Below are 22862 nucleotides of genomic sequence, written 5' to 3'. Positions count from 1 at the left end.
TAATGTTTAAGGTGAGGAGAGCACAATTTTAAAGATACAGCACCCCAGGACCCCTTAGCGTACAGTGAAATCGGCCAAGCTCACGCATCCCTCAGTTATCAGGACACACAAGCTGGCTTTGCAAAGGAAAAAAATCCTCCTACGCGCCAGCGCGCGCAGTCCCGCTGTCCTCCGCCAGGCCGCCACCCGCTTCGCCACGCCACGCTACGCCACGCCCCTAGCCCCGCCCCCGCCGTAGCCCCGCCCCCAGAGCTCCGCCCCGCCCCGCACGCTGGTCTTCCGTATCTTCCGCCCAGGCAGGCTTCCTTTCATCCTGCGCTGCGCCCGCCCGGCCTGGGGCGTCGCGGTACCCGCCTCCGCGCTGCGCACACACCTCCCCCATCCCCGCCGCACCTACTCCGGCGCTCGGGCGCGGGCGGGAGGCGGAGCGGAGGGGTCGGGGGCGGTGTCGCCTCAGCCCAGGAGCTGCAGGCAGCGGCAGCGGCGCCGGAGGTCCCCGAGATATGGCCGCCTCGGTGTTTTGCTGCCTGCGGTGCTGCAGAGATGGCGGGACGGGCCACATCCCTCTGAAGGAGATGCCGGCCGTGCAGCTGGACACGCAGCACATGGGTAAGGGCCCTCCCTTCCCCAGACCCAACGGCCCACCCCTGGTCGGGCGCGGCGGGTCGGGGGCAGCCGGGGGCGTCTCGAGGAGCCCCGCACGCGGCCGGGCCCCTGCGGGCTCCGGGCGTCGTCCCCTGCCCCTCGCCCTGCGACGCTGCCGAAGACCCGGGTCGGCGTCGCGGATCTCCTCCGGACTCCGGCCGACCGCACCTTGGCCTGGTGTATTCAAGCAGCCCGGTCCGCTCCTGTCTTGAGGAGATACGGGCGTCTGGACCTTACCGTTCCCACAGGAATCTCTGGGGCGCCTCCTCCCGAGACTCGTCAGACGTCCCCGGCGTGGGGCGCGGGGGCGACTCGGTTCTCCTATCCCGCCGTCGAGCTTCAGTCAAATACGCACATGTTGAGAACACTTAGCTGTCCTGGCTCCTTCCTCTGCCCTGACAGCTTTCTATTCGCTCGTCAATTATCGGTTGTTTGCTCTCACCTCCTAAAGTCAAGACGAGGCAAGTTGCAAAAGCCTAAAGTCACAGCTTAGCTCAGGACATGTCATTTCAACAAAAACCTCCCCTGTGCGGCTCCTCCTGAGTCATGCTTAGAGGTGGTGTAATTTCACCTGGCTGGCTTCTTCCTAGCAGGTCAGGCTATTGCAGAAATAGCGTGTTGCTTCTTCCCATCTATGGTTTTTCCTTTGAATTTCAAATGAGCCTATAGCTTCTCCTTCTATAACATTCTCCTCTTCCCCTCTATAGCCTCTCGCCACCTTATTATTTCTTTTTTAGACTTGTCCCATGTAGTTCCATGCTTCTGGAGTGTGTTTCTAGGGGATGACATTTCCCACTGTAATTATTTCAAAGTACTGTCTTTTTGCCGAATTATTCTCTTCTAAATATACATCTGCACTTTTAGTTTTCCCCATATCTCTCTTTGACTAAAGGACAGTGCATTGAAATAACAAAGGGAATTCTTAAATATTTGTAGCAAAACCCTCTCCTGCCCAGATTCTTTATACTCTGAAAATACTCTGCTCATTATATTTTTCTTTTTTTCACTTTCTATAGCATGTACTAAATAACAAATGTGATAATTGTTTACCACTTTGTATGTGGGTTTTTACTTTTCATTCTTAGATCTCCCAAGTGTAATATAGAACCCCAATACATAACTATGTATGTAGGTGTACGTATATCTCCTTGAATTATTTCTTATTCATCATCACTTATAGACAGAGGTCCAAATTCTGTGATTTCTCTCAGGAAATGTTTCCATTTCATGTATTCATTCACTCAACTGATATTTATTGAGTGACTGTCAGATGCAGGCATTGTTTTATATGCTGCTGCTGCTGCTGCTACGTCGCTTCAGTCGTGTCCGACTCTGTGCGACCCCAGAGACGGCAGCCCACCAGGCTCCCCCGTCCCTGGGATTCTCCAGGCAAGAACACTGGAGTGGGTTGCGTTTCGTTCTCCAATGCATGAAAGTGAAAAGTGAAAGTGAAGTCACTCAGTCATGTCCGACTCTTAGCGACCCCATGGACTGCAGCCTACCAGGCTCCTCCGTCCATGGGATTCTCCAGGCAAGAGTACCGGAGTTGGGTGCCATTGCCTTCTCCGGCAATGTGCTAGGAACACAGTAAAGAAAAATCACACATAGTTTCTTTCGGGAGGTTATGATCAGCTTTAGTTCTTTCTGTCTCTTCTTCCAAACTCCTGAATTACTACAATCTACTCTTTAAAGTATGACTTCCCTGGTGGCTCAGTTGGTAAAGAATCTGCCTACAATTCGGGAGACCCGGGTTCCATCCCTGGGTCGGGAAAATCCCCTGGAGAAGGAAATGGCAACCCACTCCGTATTCTTGCCTGGAGAATCCCATGGATAGAGGAGCCTGGTGGGCTGCAGTTCATGGGGTCACAAAGAGTCGGACACAACTGAGCGAATACTCTTTTAAGTATTTGTTTTCTCTGGTCTCTTCTCCACAGAGAGCTGGTCACTGGTACTCGTTCCACTATGTTCTCCTTTTTCCAAAGCTGCCCCGCATCTTTCAGTAGAGTAATATCATCCCCTAATTTTCTTCCTGCGTGGAAACTTTTTCTTAACCTGTCTTCCAAAAACTTCAAATTCTTCAATCACAGAAAAAGCCTGATTTTAGAAAACAAATAAGAGGAGAGGCTTATCAAGTTAGGAGTAGGTTTCAAGCATGAATTGATCTTAAGTTGAAATATGAGAAGCCCACTGAGTGAATATGCATGTATTTGGATATGTGAAAGGTTAATATGATTGCTTTTTTTTTTTTAAGTCTCTGTGTTTCATATGCAAATAAGTGTTGTCTCTTTCAAAGTTGTCACTTATATTGGTAATGCTACATCACCTAAAGTGATTTGAAATTCCTCTTGGAATTTTCTGTGATGTAGTTTTTATAAATATCTTCTTTTTTACCACAGCCTCCATATTTAATTGTGATTTGGTTTTTTAGAAATATAGAACTTCCCTGGTGGCTTGGGTGATAAAGAATCTGCCTGCAATGTGGGAGACCCGTGTTTGATCCCTGGGTCAGGAAGATCCCCTGGAGAAGGGAATGGCAGCCCACTCCAGTATTCTGGCCCCGAGAATCCTATGGACACAGGAGCATTGTGGGCTACAGTCTGTGGGGTTACAAAGAGTTGGATATGACTGAGTGACTAATACTTTTTAGAAATGAATGTCTTCCAAGGTAGCTTCCTTGAAAGGGATGTTATTCATTTAGAAATGTCTAATGCTTTTTAAAAAATACTCTTTGGCTGTGTTTATGTATTTTCTGACTGTACTCAAATTTTCCTTGACTCTCTAAACAGTCTTGATAATAAAACTGTACAAATCACACAGATCCAAATATAGGATATCTTTGTACTTAAAAAAGAGAAATAGAATAGGCTTGAAATAATTCCCTAATGATTCACAAGCACTGTAGAATGTTCTCTGAATATATCCATCTTTATGTATAGAACATCTCAGTACCTAGCAGAATGCCTTGGAGATAAGAAATGATATTGAAGTAAGAACATAATAGCGTATTCAGATTTGGTTGTTTGGGTTCAACTCAGAGTTATATGTAAGAACCATAAAGTATTGCTGGGTTTAAAAAAATACCATGTATTTTCATAATTCTTGAAGTGTTTTTTCACTTAGGGTGCTTTCAGTTACAAGCAGTAAAACCTGCAACTCAAAAATTGTTGAAAAATGAAGGCAATTCATCGGTTTGTGTAAATTTAAAAAGTAAAACGCAGCACTAGCTTCAGAAAAGACTCAGTGCTGCCAAGGACTGGACTCCTTTTATCTCTTTCCCCCATCAGCTGTTGCTTATTCGTGAAGGCTGGCGTCCATGACAACTTGCAGCCTCTCCCTGTACTATCGGCTTCCTCATGCGAATCCAGCAAAAGCGATAAAATCTTTATCCCTTCATTCTCTCTGCAAGTCTTGAGACTATCTCTGATGGTAGTGCTTAGGTCACATAACCGTTTTTCACTCAGTCACTGTGGCCAAGAAATGTGGAATGCACTGATTGACTTAACCCAGGTCAAAGCTGTAGCCCTGAAGCCAGAGATTGAGTCAGCTTCCTTGGAACTGTTTTGATCTCCAGAGAGAAGTTCGTTGGGAAAGAGAAAACAGATGCTACATGTCCACGACAAGTACTTAGCAGAGCATATTCATTCATTTCCGTATCAGTTATTTGTCGAGCGTCTGCTGGATGCCAAGCACTCCATGGTCTTTGCTATTAAGGAGGAGCTGGGCCCTGGTTGCTCACCAGCAACTGCTGGAGATCTGTGAGGCAGCTAGATGTAAATTATGTATAAAGACACTGTCCCAGAATTTGCAGTTTAGCATTTTGTAATTAGGGAAAAAAAAGGATGCTAATGAATTTTTAATAATCATATAATAGGATCTTGTGGACTTCCCCAATGGCTCCGTGGGTAAAGAATCCAATTACAATGCAGGAAACCCAGGACAAGCAGGTTCAATCCCTGGGTCGGGAAGATCCCCTGGAGGTGGAAGTAGCCACCCATTCCATTATTGTTGTTCCATATATAGAAAATTATATAGACAGAGGAATCTGATGGGCTACAGTCCCTGGGACTGAGCATGGACATAGTGCAATACAAAGGATCTTCGTTTTACCTTCTATAAGAGTGTCTTTAATCAGCCCATTTAGAATTGTGGTAAAGTCTTGAAAATGTGGTATTTCTCATGTGTATTTGTCCCAAATAATTTTTTGTTCAAGTATCAATTCAACGGTGAGTTGAGAGACCTGCCTCTCTGTTAGTACATTTGTTACTATTTTCTAGTTTTATTTTACCCCCTCTGGAAAGAGGAGTTCCCTACAGTTCCCCTAACCAGATCTGCTTGGTTTGTAAACTTATTAGCAGAAGAGTTATACTGATTACAGATCTTGGGAGTCTGTCATGGGATAGTTATGGGATATTTCTTACAGATAAGCATTTTGTTAAATTTCTTCATATCCTCTGATATGCTTTCCTAAATCAGTGTTTGGAAAAGAATTGGTATTGGAGTCACATGATCAAGAGATTGTTTTTCTCACTCTCATCTATCAAATGTTATCTGAACTAAACTAAGATTTTCCATGAGAATAAAATGCATTTAATGATGTTGAAACCTTGTTTACGTCTTTTCAATGTGATTAACAGCAACTATTTTACAGATATTTTTAAGATCCTAAAATTGGCATTTTTCCATGTCAGCTATTTCAAGAACATAGATGTATGTTTCTTTCCATGGTTCATTACTCTTCAGTTCTTACTTGACCAATGCACTTGCATAAGACCTTGTACATACATTCATTCAGCTTTTATCAGGTTGTTTTTTTTTGGATTGAACTGAAAATTGTACTGATTGCCCAGCTTCTTTTAAGTGTTTCTGTTTTTATTTAAATCAAGAAATTTATGCCGTCATCAAATTGATTCACTGGCTAAAATGGAAGAAAGTCTACTTCAGGGAGTTCCCTGGTGGCCTAGTGGTTAGGACTGTGGGCTTTCACTGAGGTGGACCCAGGGTTCAGGGAACTGAGATCCTACAAGCCGCACAGCACAGCCAAAAACAAAAACAAAGTCTATTTCTACCTTAAAAGTGTTTAAAATATTCAGTATGTATATAAAAAAAATTCAGTATAATACAAAATTACTGTTTATTTGAAACTAATTAAACAAAATTTATAGCCACAAATTAATATTAAATATAAATGTTCTCCCAGAAAAAAGTGAATTAAATATTTTAAATAATTTATCATTATTTCATATGTCAAAGTATATATAGCCTTCCTATTTTTTGGAGACTAAGAGTTAAAAGTGAAACAGAAATTAACCTTGAGGGACTTCCTTAGTAGTCCAGGGGTTAGGAGCCTACCCTGCAACGCAGGGGACACAGGTTCCATCCCTGGTCAGGGAACTAAGATCCCACACGCCATGGAGCAACTAAGCCCGTGGGCTGCAACTAGAGAGTCTGGGCTGCAGTGAAACATCCCACATGACGCAATGAAGATCTGTTGTGCCACAGCCGAGACTCAATACAGCCAAATAAGTAAACAGTAAATCAATAAATATCTTTTAAAACTTAACCTTGATTGTTGGGTAAGAGAATACAAAACTTTACACAGTGTCTGTATTTTTTGTTTAGGAACTGATGTTGTCATTGTAAAAAATGGAAGACGAATATGTGGAACGGGAGGTTGTTTAGCCAGTGCACCTTTACATCAAAACAAAAGCTACTTCGAATTCAAAATCCAATCCACAGGTTGGTATAATGGTACTTGACTGTTAATACTCTGAATGTGAGGAGGAATCTTCAATATACGGAAAAGATTAATGAGGTCATTAAAAAAAAACAACTCTTACTTAAAGCCATTTTCACTCACATCTTCTTGTGAGATCCTGGTTTCATTAGTTAATTTAGTTATATTAAGTTCAGTTTTCTCATCTATAAAATGGATTACAGGAGCTGCCCTTCCTGCTTCATAGGAGCTGTATGCATGAAAGTGTCTTAACAGCAGTATGTACTGGTTCCATTTAACACACAAGCATTATTACTAATATGGTTAATTAGCGGGAGCTAGATGAACCATTTCATTTGGTCAAGCATGTAAGGTGTAGACTTTTGCTGTTTTATCTTAGGATAAAATTAATCTTATGATCCTAAGTTTTTCTCTTAACTCTTGTTAAGATTCCCTGATTCAGTGTCTTCTGAAGCGATTGGCCGATTTAGAATTTTGGTAGAAGTCTAAAGTCTCTTTAAAATTTTTTAAATACGTACACCTGAAGCTAACACAATACTGTAAATCAACTATGCTTCAATTAAAATTTAAAAAAAAATTTAAATTATGAAGTTTCTTGTATGGCAGTTCTACGTGAGTATTATAATAGTTATTATTAGTTAACTTGTGGCAGTTTTGAATATGGGGAAATTTTTTAAGGCTTTATTAGAAAGAAACCTGTAGTAAAATATGGCATGAGTAATATAGGTACAGAACAGTGAAACTAGAGTGGAGTAAATTAATTCTGCTCTTAAATGAAAAAACATAAAATATTCCTCTGGGACTTGTTTTTTAAATTGTTTTAAATACTGATTTTTCTTAAGTGTGTAAAATAAATATAAATCTGTCCTCCATTCCATTCTTTTGTAAGTTAACTCACTGGCTGCAAAATGTCTCTGGTTACCGTAATTTTCTCAAGTATAACATACCTTTTCTCAAGAGAAGTGAATATTTCCTTGAGCCTTAAATGTAATACAGATTTCTTTGTGGATTTTCTGTAAAGGATGCTATCCTCAAAGATATTTCTACAATAGTGTGTTGGAGTTTGAGGCTTTGATCCCTCAAGGAAAGCTTCAGGCAGTGTGCCACAGGGTGTCATCATGCACAGTTCCTCAGGAGGAAGAGGACACTGTAACCCTGTCTAGAGCTGTTGTCACGTGAAATTAGTATCATCCCCTACTGGCACTCTTGTCTCACCTTGGAGGATAAATTATAGAATCAGATTATTTAGGAGGCCAGGACAGTGAAGTCCAGACATGCAGCTTTCTGATGGCCTCACTCAATCCAGGAAAATGGATTGACAACATGGTCTTCAAGCATTCTTTAGAATTTCCCCTGATTTTGATAAAAACCAAGAAGGAAACAGTTTGAGATGTAATCAGGAGCTTACATATTCTGTTAGACTGAAAAGAAGAGAGCTGGTCTCTTTAAAAGTCAACTTAGACCAAACGGTTTTAAACTCATGGACTTAAGGTATTGGATAAGAAAATGATTTTACATTTTATCATTAATTTTCTCTTCTCCATAGTATTGACCAGGTCATATACATTATTGGTCACGTATTACAGATGCAAAAACTAAAGAAGTAATTTCCTGCTTCTCAGAGGTGGTGCTTGAAATAGAAGCCGAGGCTATTTAAATTCAATGTGTGGCTTTTTAGTAATATTTTGGGGGAATAATAATAATAGTCATGACAATAGCTAGCATCTTTTTAAAAAATACTTCCTCTGTGCTTTACTTATCCATTAAAAAAAAATACAGTGTTCCAGTTATTTTACTTGGATGATCTTGCTGTATCTTCTGATAACTTTAAGAGGCAAGTACTATTAGACTCGGAGAAGGCAATGGCACCCCACTCCAGTACTCTTGCCTGGAAAATCCCATGGGCGGAGGAGCCTGGTGGGCTGCAGTCCATGGGGTCGCCAAGAGTCGGACATGACTGAGTGACTTCACTTTCACTTTTCACTTTCATGCATTGGAGAAGGAAATGGCAACCCACTCCAGTGTTCTTGCCTGGAGAATCCCAGGGACAGCGGAGCCTGGTGGGCTGCCGTCTGTGGGGTCTCACAGAGTTGGACACGACTGAAGCGACTTAGCAGCAGCAGCAGCAGCACTGTTAGACTCCATAGTTTGCAGGTGAGGAAACAGAGGTTACGTAACTTGCCCAAGATGACATAGCACAAGCAGGATTTAAACCAGGCAGTACAACTCCAGAGCCCACTTTTATCTCCCAGGCTGTACTACATCTGAAGAGATGTAGTACATCATTTGCAAACTACTTGAAGAAAAAATTTTTTTAAGATTAACAAAAAATAATTTAGTGATCATATGCCACTTTCTTTATAAACAATTTACACTGTCTTTTAAAACAACAACTTTCATATTTGTATTCTTCAGATTTGGGGAGCATTTAAATTATTATATTTTTCAGGAATCTGGGGTATTGGCGTTGCAACTCAGAAAGTTAACTTGAATCAGATCCCCCTTGGCCGAGATGTACACAGTCTGGTGATGAGAAATGATGGAGCCCTATACCACAACAATGAGGAGAAAAACAGACTGCCAGCAAACAGCCTTCCACAGGAGGGAGACGTGGTGGTGAGTTTCCTCGTGGACTTGTTTTCCACCGTGAATTATTCAACCTGAACTGCTTTTAGTATTTCTAGTTTTGCCTGGGAGTTTGTGGTCCAAATTCCAGAGCACGGGGATTGGATCTAATGAGGTAGTTCATTTTCCAAAGAGCCCTTGATGTCAATGCTGCTGTCTTACATAACTGCCTTCTTTCTAGAGCTGCACTGGCCAGGAAAATCACCACCAACCCTTATTTCCATTTAGGAGAGTTTATGACTGGTTGGCTGCCAGTCAACATCTCCTGCCACTCTCACATAAAAGAAACCTTGGCCCACAATTTTAAAAGAACGCTGACCCTTACGTTAGAAAAGATTAGGTATTTTTGCAGCTGGAGATCTCTTAGAGAAGACATTTATTACTTAATTTGTTAGGAACTTCTGTTAAAGAATTACCGCATTTTTATCAGGAGTGTTGGTCCTTGTTAAACTTAACCTGGTTAAACTTCCTTCACTTTCAGAACTCTTTCAAGAACTGGCTCAAAATCCTAAGGGTTGATTGTGGAAAAGTTTTTTTTTTGGAAAGCAGGGGATAGAAGGAGTTACATAGTATGAAGGCTTCTCGGTTTTTATTCCCAACTAGATATATTCAAGTCTTTGCCAAAGCCATCCTATTGAAAATGTAATCCAGAGATCCCTTTCTGTCTTTTTCAGATACTTCTCACAGTGTTTTCCAAGAACCTTATACATTGAATTCAGGCCATTAGCTGTTGAGAACAGAGTTCTTGGGTCTCCTTTAGCAAGAGTGTCCTTATACACAGAGCCTTGGGTTCCTTGCTCTTATACCAAGTTGAAAGGAATCTAAAGAATGAGAGTTTCTAATACTTGATAACAGACAAGGTAAATCCAGGTTACTGAATTAAAGAAGTATACACTATTTGGAAGAAGATGAAAAATAATGAGGAAATGAAAGCTTTTGACTATGATCTTTCTTCTCTTCAGTTTAAAAAAAAAATTGTGAAGAACAGTTTTTAAATAGGTAAATTATAGAAAGTGTTTTTTTCCCCCCCAAATTAACTAAAGAAAACAAGGAAACCAAAGACATCAACCGTTTTTAAAATCTGCTTTTCCTCGTTCTTCCTTTTAAATAGTTGGTTCTGCATATATAGATCATTGCCAGATGCCCGTAATGTGGAACACCCTATTCAAGGGGTTATTTCATGAAAGAGAATCTTGAAGTCAGGTTGATGCTGTCAGCCTGCTTATACTAAAAAATGAAATTCAAACATAAAGGATAATCCGGGTAACTCCCCGGTGGGTAGGACTCTGTGCTTCCACTGCAGAGGCCCCGGGTTCCGTCCTTGGTCAGGGAACTGAGATCCCGTGTACTGCATGGTGAGACCAAAAAAAGAAGAAAGGATAATCAGTAACAAAAGGTTTTCTTTGTTGATGTACTGACTTGTACTGTGTGTTGTTATTTCCTTCCTATCTCGTTCCTTAAGATGATTGGCACTTCATATCGACAGACTTAAGAATGTCATTTTTAGTCTGTCAGCATTATTAAATTAGACTTTGAGTTTTTATGCCCATTCTGATAAAAGGAGGGCTCAAAAAGATGAAAGATGAGCAGAATCCTGAAAAGTAAAGCAGTATCCCACGCTAATGGCTGTATCTTCCTAGTTTAAACACTTGCAAACAAATTTCACCAAATTGCTGACAATAGCGTAGGAAAGCTGGAATGAATTATGACAGTAAAAACATTCTCATATGTGTAGAATTTCAATCATATACCATTCTCTGAGGAAAAATCAAGAAAAATAAGCTTTCAACATCCAACCAAATGATTATGTTTCTGTAATAACCATACAGGATCAGCAGGGCCTACTGCAGCACCAAGGAGGCACACCTGAGACAGCCTATGCTTATTTTTACCTTTTGTATATAGTTTTGAAAAGTACAGATTACATTTTTAAGTTGCAGTTTTCAGTTTAATTTCAGAGAAGGCGAAATAGGTGGTACTATTGTTATCATTTTACAGACCAGAAGTTAAGTAATTGCTTATTCAGAGTGACCCCAGGATTACAGTCTAATTTCAGAGTCTGTTCACCAAACCTGCAAATACTGATAAATCCTTAGAACACATCGGGTTTTTGGTATCATTATGAGAGAATCAAACCTAACATCTAGAACAGATAAAAGGGCAGATTAAGGGAATTCCCTGACAGTCCCGTGGTTAGTACTCTGTGCTTCCGCTGCAGGGGGCACTGGTTCAGCCCTGGTCAGAGAACTAACATCCCGCGGTGTGGTTTCTCACATCCTTCCTCACGTCTTTCTTTGGTATTGTCTAGTTGGTTTGGTCTAGTCGCTCAGTCGTGTCCAATTCTTTGTGACCCCGTGGGCTATAGCCTGCCAGGCTCCTGTGTCCATGGGATTTTCCAGGCAAGAAGACTGGAGCAGGTTTCGATCTCCTTCTCCAGGGGATCTTTGATACTGGGTATTGGGTATTGTCCCCTGGAGAAGGGAAAGGCTACTCACTCCAGGATTCTGGCCTGGAGAATTCCATGGACTGTATAGTCCATTTGGGGTCGCAAAGGGTCGCACACGACGGAGCGACGTTCACTCACTCACTCACTCATGGGGTATTGATGCTGGAGGGTGGGGTTGAGAACTTGCAATAGGTTATGCTGCCACCAGGTGGGGAAGGTGCCCAGATCATAACCTGTTAGTCTGAGCTGCTGGATTTCCAGTAAAGAGGGTAACATGCTGCTTTTTATGTAATCAGGTTTTTAAAATGAAAACAGGTTTCTTCACTAAAAAGCGAATCCTGGCGATCACTTTATTATTTAAGGTATTTAAAGTATTATTTAAGGTATTTATTATTTAAAGTATTATTTACATATTTATATTTAAATACATACACTGAAATAAAGCAAAAGCAGTTTTATTTATCTTTCTCAGTGTTTAGTCTAACCCTGGCTTTGCTAAGATTTGAGGAGAATCTTTTATAGCACTTAACCTGTTGACTTATCTGGGCCTTTGCTGTCTTAACTGGAAAGTGAAGGATTTAAGACTAGATCATCTGTAAGGTCTTTTTCTATCTATAAAAGCTTTTAGGTTCATATAATTTATCCACAGTCAGAAATCCTTCAAGTGGTTGCTTCTTGATCTATGATGATTTCTCTATTGAAAGGTCTCTGTTGTCATTCTTGAAAGGAAAGCTCTCCGTCTTCAGCTAGTAAATACTGTACAGAGTTTTAAAGAGAGTTTTAAAAGTGTAAAAGTCTTAAAAGCTTTGAATTGCATGGCAATTAAGAATAAGTTTTCCAAAGCCATACTGCATCAGTTTAAATTCCAGCTCTGCCACTTCCTAACTGTGCAACCTTAAATAAGTTATTTAACTTCTCCTATGCTTTAGCTTGGAGAAGACAATGGCACCCCACTCCAGAACTCTTGCCTAGAAAATCCCATGGACGGAGGAGCCTGGTGGGCTGTAGTCCATGGGGTCCTGAAGAGTTGGACACGACTGAGCGACTTCACTTTCACTTTTCACTTTCATGCATTGGAGAAGGAAATGGCAACCCACTCCAGTGTTCTTCCCTGGAGAATCCCAAGGACGGGGGAGCCTGGTGGGCTGCCGTCTATGGGGCTGCACAGAGTCGGACATGACTGAAGCGACTTAGCAGCATGCTTTAGCTGCTGTAAAGTGGAGATAATAAAAATACCTAGGATTAAATGAGTAAATATGAAGTGTCTAGGGTTTGGTACATAATACAGGTTGTTTTCCAGAATGTCAATAATAATAATTGTAATTTTGTACCATTAATAATATACAAAGTAATATATTTTTATTTTGCTGTCTTTTTAAAGTCTTTTGAGCTGTTTTTCTGTTTTCCACTTGATACTAATTATCAGTTACATGCAGTTGTAAATACCCACCTTACCTTAGTAATACATTTTACATATTTGAAACCAAGGTAAAGAGATAGAGAAATATATTATTTCTTTTTGAAAATAAATTGTATAAAGACAGTTCATCACAACTGAAAACAATGATAGGTAATAATCCCTAATGGTGAAAACTTCACTGTTTCCCCCCTTTGTTATCAAATTCTACATAAAGCAGTGTTTTCTATGTGAGTTTAAAAGGTCTCTCTGTTTACAGTATATAGTACTTATATCATCTTAATATTCAGAATATAAAACCCAGATTATCTGAATAAAATACTAGGATTTAGTTTGACCCCTCGAATGTGGACTCATGGGATTTTACTTTCCCCTCCCCCCACATAATCACCATTACTGTTTTTTTCTAGCTCAATTCAAATAGATTTCTACCAGATTGTAAACCCTTAATAAAATCTGTTATGGGAAAAAAAAAATCTGTTGTGATCTTTTGCTTAGTTTTTTGTTTCCATGCTCCCCAGTTAGTGCCTTCTGACTGTTCAGGTTTTTATGGAACATACATATTTTTCCTCTTTTTAATATTTACTTTGCTTTCTAGGGTATTACATATGACCATGTAGAATTAAATGTATATTTGAATGGAAAAAACATGCATTGTCCAGCATCAGGTATACGAGGGACAGTGTATCCAGTTGTTTATGGTAAGTGAAAATATTTCTAAACATTATTAAATGTATGTTAACTTTTGCTTGGCATTTAACTTTGTAACTATCATTCAGAAGGCTGGACAAATTAATAAGGACCTTTGTATATGGAGTATACTCAGTAGGTTATCACAATCCCTCTTTGCAGGACTAAGGAAAGTTTTTACTTCCTTTGTATTAAAAAAATCAACTTGCTAAATACAATGATTATTCTTAAATATGCAATAGCCATATTCCCTTTTAGATCATTTAATCTTATATTCCAGAAAGTTTTAAAAACTTTACAGAATTTTCAAAAAGGTATTCCTGCTAATTGTTAGAAAGGGTTAGATGAACAGAAAATGTAATTGTAAAGAATATTTTGAAAGTAGAGATGGGAATTCCGTGTAGATTGAACATTGGTTACCTTTACAAAATCACCTAAATGTTAAAACTCTCCTACTTTCAAAAGAAGTAAAAAATGAAGAAGAGAGTGATAAAGGCACTGTACTTATGTATGTTTCCTATAAAGAGAGACACCTTATTTTTTAGGGATACATATAAAATATTTTAGAATAAAATGATATAATGTCTGGCATATGCCTCAAAACAATATAAGGAGGGGAGGTGAAGAACAGAGGACTGACTGTAGGGAGGAGATGAAACCTGTCTGGCTATTAGCCGACAATTGTTTGAAGTTAAGTAATGGATACATGAGGGTTCATTATTCTGTTCTGGTTACTTCCACATGTTTGGAATTTTCTGTAATAAAGGTAACTGAGTAGAGTCATCTCTAAGTAACCCTGTTCTTGGAGGTATACTTGTACAGAAACTATACTTACACATACATGGCTTAGTTCAGTTCAGTTCAGTTGCTCAGTCATGTCCGACTCTTTGCAACCCCATGAATCACAGCATGCCAGGCCTCCCTGTCCATCACCAACTCCCGGAGTTCACTCAGACTCATGTCCATCGAGTCAGTGATGCCATCCAGCCATCTCATCCTCTGTCGTCCCCTTCTCCTCCTGCCCCCAATCCCTCCCAGCATCAGAGTCTTTTCCAATGAGTCATCTCTTCGCATGAGGTGGCCAAAGTACTGGAGTTTCAGCTTTAGCATCATTCCTTCCAAAGAAATCCCAGGGCTGATCTCCTTCAGAATGGACTAGTTGGATCTCCTTGCAGTCCAAGGGACTCTCAAGAGTCTTCGTTACTCCATTACTTAACTTCAAACAATTGTCAGCTAATAGCCAGACAGGTTTCCTCTCCTCCCTACAGTCAGTCCTGTTTTTCACCTCCCCTCCTTATATTGTTTTGAGGCAAATGCCAGACATTATACCATTTTATTCTAAAATATTTTATATGTATCCCTAAAAAATAAGATGTCTCTCTTTATAGGAAACGTACATAAGTACAGTGCCTTTATCACTCTCTTCTTCATTTTTTATGTTATCAACTTTAAATCAACAAGTGTATGATTTTTCTGCCTGTGGTATTAGTGGATTGTAAACCATTTTCTCATTTAAATTACTTTAAATAATTAAGAATTTGAGCCATAACAAAAACTAATGGTTAACTTTTTTATAGTAACTTACCAGAAAAGTAACAGACTTTGTTCAGAGTGGCAGAAAAGTATACAGTAGCAAATATAAATATTTAATAATTTGATATAACAACCAAAGCCTGTGCTTTAAAGTTTTCATTTATCTTCTTTTTCCCTAAATACTACTTTTCAGTCCTTCTAACTTCTTTATCTTTGCATGAAAGGTGAATTTTTAAACTTGATATAAGTTAGTTTGCTTGCAATAATTGATAACCCTAAAAGTAATGTCTTTATTTACTTAAATGGAAATGGTAGCTTAATATTTGAAACAGTTTAGTCTGAGAAATAAATATCAGTAAAATTTTAGACTGAGTTACACAAATGAAGATAGCAAATGAGATTTTTATTCTAAATTGTTTCTTTGATTTGGCATTATTTTTAATGCAGTGAAGTTTATGTAGTAATATATTTTATAAATTGAAATTGATAGCCAGATACTATCAAAGATAAAAATAAAATTCAAATTCCCTTGAGTGAGTGAATGAAGTCACTCAGTCGTGTCCAACTCTTTGGGACCCGATAGACTGTAGCCTACCAGGGTCCTCCATCCATGGGATTTTCCAGGCAATAGTACTGGAATGGGTTGCCATTTCTTTCTCCAGGGGATCTTCCTGACCCAGGGATCGAACCTGGGTCTCCTGCACTGCAGACAGACGCTTTACCCTCTGAGCCATCAGAGAAGTCCCAAATTCCCTTACCCTTTGCCTTCTATCCTATACCGAATCCTAATTCTTTCCACTTGTTCATACTGTCAGTCCTTATATTCAACCTGTGGAGAGACAAAACTGAGTAACAGTGAAGAAAAGTTTGTTCATAGTTAGGACTTCCAGCTTCATCTAAGTTCTCTGTGTTTTTTACATCTCTGCACCTTCTAGACTTTCATCGTTCTTGAGTTCCCTGTTCATTTTCTGTAGATCCCTCTTCCACTTTATAGAGAAACAGTCCATCATGGTGAACTCCAGCTTCCCTCCCCCACCTCTTAAAGGTTTTCTCTTCCCATCTTGTCTCCTTCCCATACCATTTTAGAGGAAGTGGTGCCCTTCATGTTTAAAAAACTCAGTCTAGATTTCAAACTTCCCAATTCTGGGACTTTATTGTCAGTTATTTTGTCTGTATCTCATGTCATCAACCTCGTTCTTCAATGCCTGTGAGCATTCTAAATCATTCTTATTCCAATATACTCTCCCTTAAACTTGTACCCCTCACCAGGCCTGCGTTTACCCTTCTCCATATGCCTGCATTTCCTGTAAAAGAGCTTTTGTCTCTATTTATATTGTATCGTCAACTACTGTGGCTGCCTTACACCACTTCACTGAAACCACCTCTGTTAAAAATTACTAGTGATGTCATGAATGTCGCATCTAGTGCTTAACTTTTTTCCTGCATTGATAATGAAATATAAATTATTTAGTAATGTGTGTTAAACATATATACGCAACTTAACAAATAACTGTAAAGTGAAACCCACATCATCACTATACTCAAGATAATGAACATACTTGTCACCCCTAAGTTTCCTCCTGCCCCCTTGCCATGCATTCTGCTCCCCTCTCCCCACCCTACCCCCTTGTAGTCACTGTCTGCTTTCTGTCACTACAGATTATCTTACGTTTTTAGAGTATTGTATAAATCATACAATTTGTATTTTTTTAATCTAGCTTCTTTTACTCAGTGTAATTAAGACTCATCCATGTTGTAACATGTACCAAGAATTCATTGATTTTTATTACCAAGTAGTATAGTTCATTGTGTGGATACATCAGAATTGATTTTTCCCTTCTCCTATTATTGGATATTTAAGTTGTTTCTAGTTTTTGGCCATTACAAATAAAGCTGCTGTGAATATTCATGTATAAGCCTTTGTGTAGATATATGCATTCATTTCTCTTGGATAAGTACTGATTTAAAAAAAGGAAAACAAAAAAACATATAGAAGCTGAATAAGGCCTGCAGGCTAATTAACAGTATTGTGTCAGTGTTAGTTTCCTGGTTTGGACATTGTACTGTAGTTGTGTGAGATGTTACCACTAGGGGAAGCTGGACGAAGGTTACCCAGGAATTTTTGTATTGTTTTTGCTACTCTTTGTGAATCTATCCTTTTTTAATAAAATATTTTTTAAGAAGTAAATTATCTTAATGTATAAAATTGAGAAAATACAGGTAGGTAAATAAGGAAAAACTCAAATTACCTATATTTATATCATCTAGAAATAATCATCGGAGAAGGCACTGGCACCCCACTCCAGTACTCTTGCCTGGAAAATCTCATGGATAGAGGAGCCTGGAAGGCTGCAGTCCATGGGGTCGCTAAGAGTCGGACACGACTGAAGCGACTTCACTTTCACTTTTCCCTTTCATGCATTGGAGAAGGAAATGGCAACCCACTCCAGTGTTCTTGCCTGGAGAATCCCGGGGACGGGGGAGCCTGATTGGCTGCCGTCTATGGGGGTCGCACAGAGTCGGACACGACTGAAGCGACTTAGCAGTAGCAGCAGCAGAAATAATCATAATAATATTTTGATGTATTTCCGTTCAGTGTTCTTGACAGATTTTATTCTTCACTGTGGCTGTTTTTAACCAGTAAGATCATGTTTTGTAACCTGGATAGCAGATGTGTTTCTTCTTCTTGTGTGTTAATTTTATGGCATTATGGAAACAGTTTATAAGTATTACTCATTCAGTTTAAGGTGTTTGCTTCTAATTTATTTTCTTTCTTTTTCTGTCTCTAGTTGATGACAGTGCAATTTTGGATTGCCAGTTCAGTGAATTTTATCATACTCCTCCACCTGGTTTTGAAAAGATATTATTTGAACAGCAGATCTTCTGAATGTATTTGTTTTTGAAACTTGTATTTCTGCACTGTTAAAAGTGTTTACCATTTAATAAAGCTTTACCTGACGTATAAATGAAAATATATTCTTAAAAATATGCTTGTTAATATTGTCTAAGGAACCAGTGTATACACTATACCACCCTGAAGTTGTGATTTAAAATACTTAGGTTTTGTGATATGAAATCAGCATTTGGGGTGGTTTATTTAACTCTTATTTAAATAAATATAACTTTGGGTTTAATTAACAATATTAAATGGAAATATGTGTATAGATATTTAAAAGGGAGTCTTTCTTAGTGTAAAATATTTGTATTGATAGAGACCAGTTGGGTGGGTTTTGTGGTCATTCTGATGTTCAGACCTTATTAACTGTTTTAAGTCTGCAGTCCAATAATTTTGTGTCTCAGTGTCTTTTTTATATAGAGTATAACAAAGTGACAAATTTATATTTATATTATTGGCAACTTCAGTTTTGGCAATTTATTTACTGTAAAATGTACCACTTTAAAAATGTTAATTGCTTGTTTTGTTTGTATGCCGTTGTTTTTAATTTCCTTTGTGAAAGGAGATAAATGTGGTAGTAATTATTGGAGCATTTTGTTGAAGACCATCATGCTGTGTTACTTCAATACCTGCGTAAGTGGTGGTTGACTGGTGACCGTGTACACAGCAGACGTTTAGAATAGTAGGATGCCTTCAATTTAAATGGAAATGAGGTTATTCTTTTAAGGATTTTAATTTAAATGTGCATTTTTCTGTAAGGAATAATAAAATAATAGTAATTAAGGACTATTCAGTACTATATTAAATACATGTTCTTCCTGTTTTGTTTAATTATACTGTAAATTCACTTTGCCCTTGATTATTCAGAAGTTCAGAAGTAAGTGAATCCTCTCCATGACCCTAACTGAGCCTTTGCTTAGTTTTCAGGAAGAATTGCTATCCTTTAAATACTACCCTACAAAACTGAACAAATCACTGTCCATATCTTTGGGACAGTCTCCTTTCCAGATAGGCCAGGACAAGGATACATACATTTCACTCATTTATCACATGAAGCAGTATGTCATACCAGAAAAACATGGCTTAAGAATCAAAGGAGACCTGAATTGTAGTTTTGCCACCGGGTCCCATTATCTCTTCAGGCAATTTCCTCAGTTTCTCTGGATGCAGATTCCGCATTTATAAAAGGGATAGTCAGACCCTATTGGTAAGATTCTGTAACTGGTTAAAATTCATATGCCAAACACCCTCGTCATCATCTGCACGTGATGAGGCAGCGTCTTTGTTGACTGCACTCAGTGGTTTTCACAGTGGGGCCCTTAGACCAGCAGCGTCAGCCTTACCTGACAACTTGGTAGACGTGCACACTCAGGCCCCCCCAAACCCATGGAATCAGAAACTGCTGGGGACGCACGAAGGAATCTGTTGGAACAAGCCCTTGAGGTGATTCTGATCCACGCTAAAGATTGAGAACCACTGCTCAGGAGAGAATTCTTTGAGAATGATTGCCTACTATAAATTTTCTAAGGATTTAAGACTATTGTTGACACATAGACAAGAGAGTCCTGCATGATATTTATTTATTGTTTATTTGATAGATAAAAGTAGAACAATTGTTTTTAAAACATAGATATATTTGAGTAACATATTTACATAAATCCCAGATTTAACTCTGTAGATACACAGAATTGAACTAACTTTATTATTTATGTATTTTTGGCTTTCTGACCTTGTAATTTTAATTAGTAAAGAACATGGTTATTTCAGAAAGAGATTTAATATAACTACTGCTTGCTTTCTTTATAATGTTACCTACCTCCGAATTATTTTTTTAAGAGCTAACCTTTTTTTTTTTAATGATCGTGTTCTTTTCTCAAGACTATCTTTGCTACCTCTAATCACACTGAATAGATAACAGTACTAAAATCAGTATATGAATTACGTCCATGACAACAGTTTGATGAAGTCTAGATGTGCTTTTAACCTCTAGCTATCTAATTTCTCATAGGAAAATTACCTGTAACCTCAGTCTTACCTTGAGAAAAACATCAGATTCCTAAAGGGGCATCCTACAAAATATTTGAGCAGTAGTCCGCACTGTCATGGTCATCAAAATCAAGGGAAAAATCAAGTCAATGTAATGTGCACACCAGGAACAGAAAAGGATGTTAGGTAAAAACTAAGGAAATCTAAATACATCATGCACTTTAGTTAATAATGTATCACTATGTTTATTGTAATAGATGAACCATAAAAATGTAAGATGTTATTAACGGGGGAAATTGGAAGAGGGGACATATGGGAACTCTGTACTATTGTCTCAATTTTTCTGTGAATATAAACTGTTCCAAAAAATAAAGTGTATTTAAAAACCTACATTCAGCTAGAAGAAAATTAAAGGCTTTCTTGAAGACAATAGAACATTAGTATGGTATATACTTACAGCACAAGTATTCAGTGATAGCTAAATATACACATAGATGGGACATAAAACATCCTTGTATTTTAACACACAAAAAAACCTGCATTTGTTCCTGGCTGAAGAAGCTGTCCATTGTCTTGATTCTGTTTTTCACAGAAATCCACTTGTTCACACTGATGTAGCTTTTTATACTCACATTGAAAATTAGTCAGTGATTTATTATCCATGTTATTTTTTCAGTGATTTAAACATTGCAAGGGACTTGTAATGGCATATATGTGAAACAATGAACATCTCATAAATAAGTTTACAGTATTAAAAACCAGAAAAAGATACTGGCTTTTAACTGCTGTCAGCTCACTGGTTGAGATTATTTGAATATATTTCCCACTTGGATTACAAGCTATTATCATTTAAGAATGATACAAAATATACTTTAAGGCTTTTAAAAATCATTAACAAAATCAGAAACATGTATGATAGTGTTGCTCACGTCTTTATTTTTTCTTTTAACTGCATATTTACTTAATGTCAGTCTAGGTATGGACCAGCAAAAGCATAGCTGAAAATGTGAGTGCAGTCTTAACACTATTCTTGATAAGCTACATTAAATTAATAATTTCTTCTGATAATGTAAAAACACTAGATACTGTAAGAAGAAAATTTATAATCAAAACTGTGGGAACTTTCCTGTACATAGTACTCATAGTGAAAGTGAAAGTCGCTCAGTCATGTCCCACTCTTTGCAACCCCTGGAGAATCACATGGATGGAGGAGCCTGGTGGGCTGCAGTCCAGGGGGTCGAGAAGAGTCGGACATGACTGAGCGACTTCGCTTTCACTTTTCACTTTCATGCATTGGAGAAGGCAATGGCAACCCACTCCAGTGTTCTTGCCTGGAGAATCCCAGGGACGGGGGAGCCTGGTGGGCTCACTTCACGACTGAAGTGACTTAGCAGCAGCAGCAGCAGACTCTACAGTCCATGGAATTTTCCAGGCCAGAATACTGGACTGGGTAGCCTTTCCCTTCTCCAGGGGATTTTCCCAACCCAGGGATCGAACCCAGGTCTTCTGCATTGCAGGAAGATTCTTTACCAGCTGAGCCATAAGGGAGGCATAGTACTCATAAGTGGAATGTAATTAACTACCACTTATATTAATTTGCAATATTTATGCAATCTGATAGAGAAATACTTTGGAGCTAAATGGGCTGTTCTCATGAATGAGTGGAAATAGAATCAATTAATTGTCATCCAGTAGGATATGAATAGGAGAAGGCAATGGCACCCCACTCCAGTACTCTTGCCTGGAAAATCCCATGGACGGAGGAGCCTGGTAGGCTGCAGTCCATGGGGTTGCTAAGAGTCGGACTCGACTGAGCAACTTCGCTTTCACTTTTCAGTTTCATGCATTGGAGAAGGAAATGGCAACCCACTCCAGTGTTCTTGCCTGGAGAATCCCAGGGACGTCAGAGCCTGGTGGGCTGCCGTCTGGGGGGTCGCACAGAGTCAGACACGACTGAAGCGACTTAGCAGCAGCCAGCAGCAGCAGGATATGAATATCCTTCAACTTGTTCTTTTAAAAAAACCAGGACCAAATTATTGAAATAATCAATATAAACAGCAATGTTAGATATAATTAGCAATATAAATGAATCACATACCATCCAAGATTTCTATAGAAATTTGAAGGAAAAACTGTCCCAGTATTGGCTGAAATGCATCATCTGTAAGTCCATAGGAATCATTACAATGTAGTCATTCAAATTGAATCATTTATGTGTTGTGTTTCATAAATACTCAAAGGCAATATTCTGTGCCCTCAAGGAACTCTGCTAATTGTAATTCATTCATAAGTATGGCTCTACAATACCCAAGATGTACTAGTAAAATTTTTCCCGTAGAGCCATACTGATGAATGAATCATTTCTTGTATCATATTTATGAATGAATTACAATTGTATGTATAATATGATCCACAGTCCAGTAGGTGGGACCTCGCTCTTTCACTGCTGGGGCCTGGGGTTCAATCCTGTCAGGGAACAAAAATACATTCCTCAAGTGTGGCATCGCCAAAAAACAAAACCCCAAAGGCTTATGCATAGGAAAAAATATATACTATACACCAAAATGGTAATAAGATTACAGGGAACTAAGTCTTTCACTGCAAATTTATCTGATAATTTTTTTTTTTTTTTACAATTAACATACTATTTGGGAAAAAAAATAATTTTAAATAAGAGAAAAGTGACTCTGGAGGAAGCTCTGTGCACTAGAGAACAGGGGATTTTACATTCACACTGAAAAAATCTAAAAGGCTCCAGTAAAATCACAACTCAAGTACAGGATATAATGTGTTTCATGACAGTTCATCTTAAAAGATGCAGAAAGTCTAGTTGATGCCATGCCTGGCACCACTATAGACCGGGTCCCCAGGCCCATGGAAATAAGTGAGC

General features: G+C 38.8%; 1 protein-coding gene across 1 annotated transcript; it reads left to right on the top strand.

The window, feature by feature from the left end:
- The first annotated feature begins 293 nt into the window (after positions 1–293).
- SPRYD7 (SPRY domain containing 7) lies at positions 294–20362 on the top strand. The gene is made up of 5 exons (XM_019971313.2): positions 294–609; positions 6265–6381; positions 8829–8995; positions 13466–13568; positions 17880–20362. The coding sequence occupies exons 1-5, from the start codon at positions 504–506 to the stop codon at positions 17975–17977; spliced, it is 591 nt and encodes a 196-aa protein (XP_019826872.1). The 5' UTR covers positions 294–503; the 3' UTR covers positions 17978–20362.
- Positions 20363–22862: the final 2500 nt, after the last annotated feature.

This window comes from Bos indicus, chromosome 12, assembly GCF_029378745.1.
Source record: "Bos indicus isolate NIAB-ARS_2022 breed Sahiwal x Tharparkar chromosome 12, NIAB-ARS_B.indTharparkar_mat_pri_1.0, whole genome shotgun sequence".
NCBI lineage: Eukaryota > Metazoa > Chordata > Mammalia > Artiodactyla > Bovidae > Bos > Bos indicus.
The sequence above is the reverse complement of the archived record's forward strand: the minus strand, read 5'-3'. Positions and strand labels throughout refer to the sequence as shown.

Coding starts and splice junctions, on each gene's coding strand:
- SPRYD7 (XM_019971313.2), top strand. CDS start 504: ATGGCCGCCTCGGTGTTTTGCTGCCTGCGGTGCTGCAGAGATGGCGGG. Junction 6,382..8,828: donor ATTCAAAATCCAATCCACAG/GTTGGTATAATG, acceptor TATATTTTTCAG/GAATCTGGGGTATTGGCGTT. Junction 8,996..13,465: donor CACAGGAGGGAGACGTGGTG/GTGAGTTTCCTC, acceptor TTTGCTTTCTAG/GGTATTACATATGACCATGT.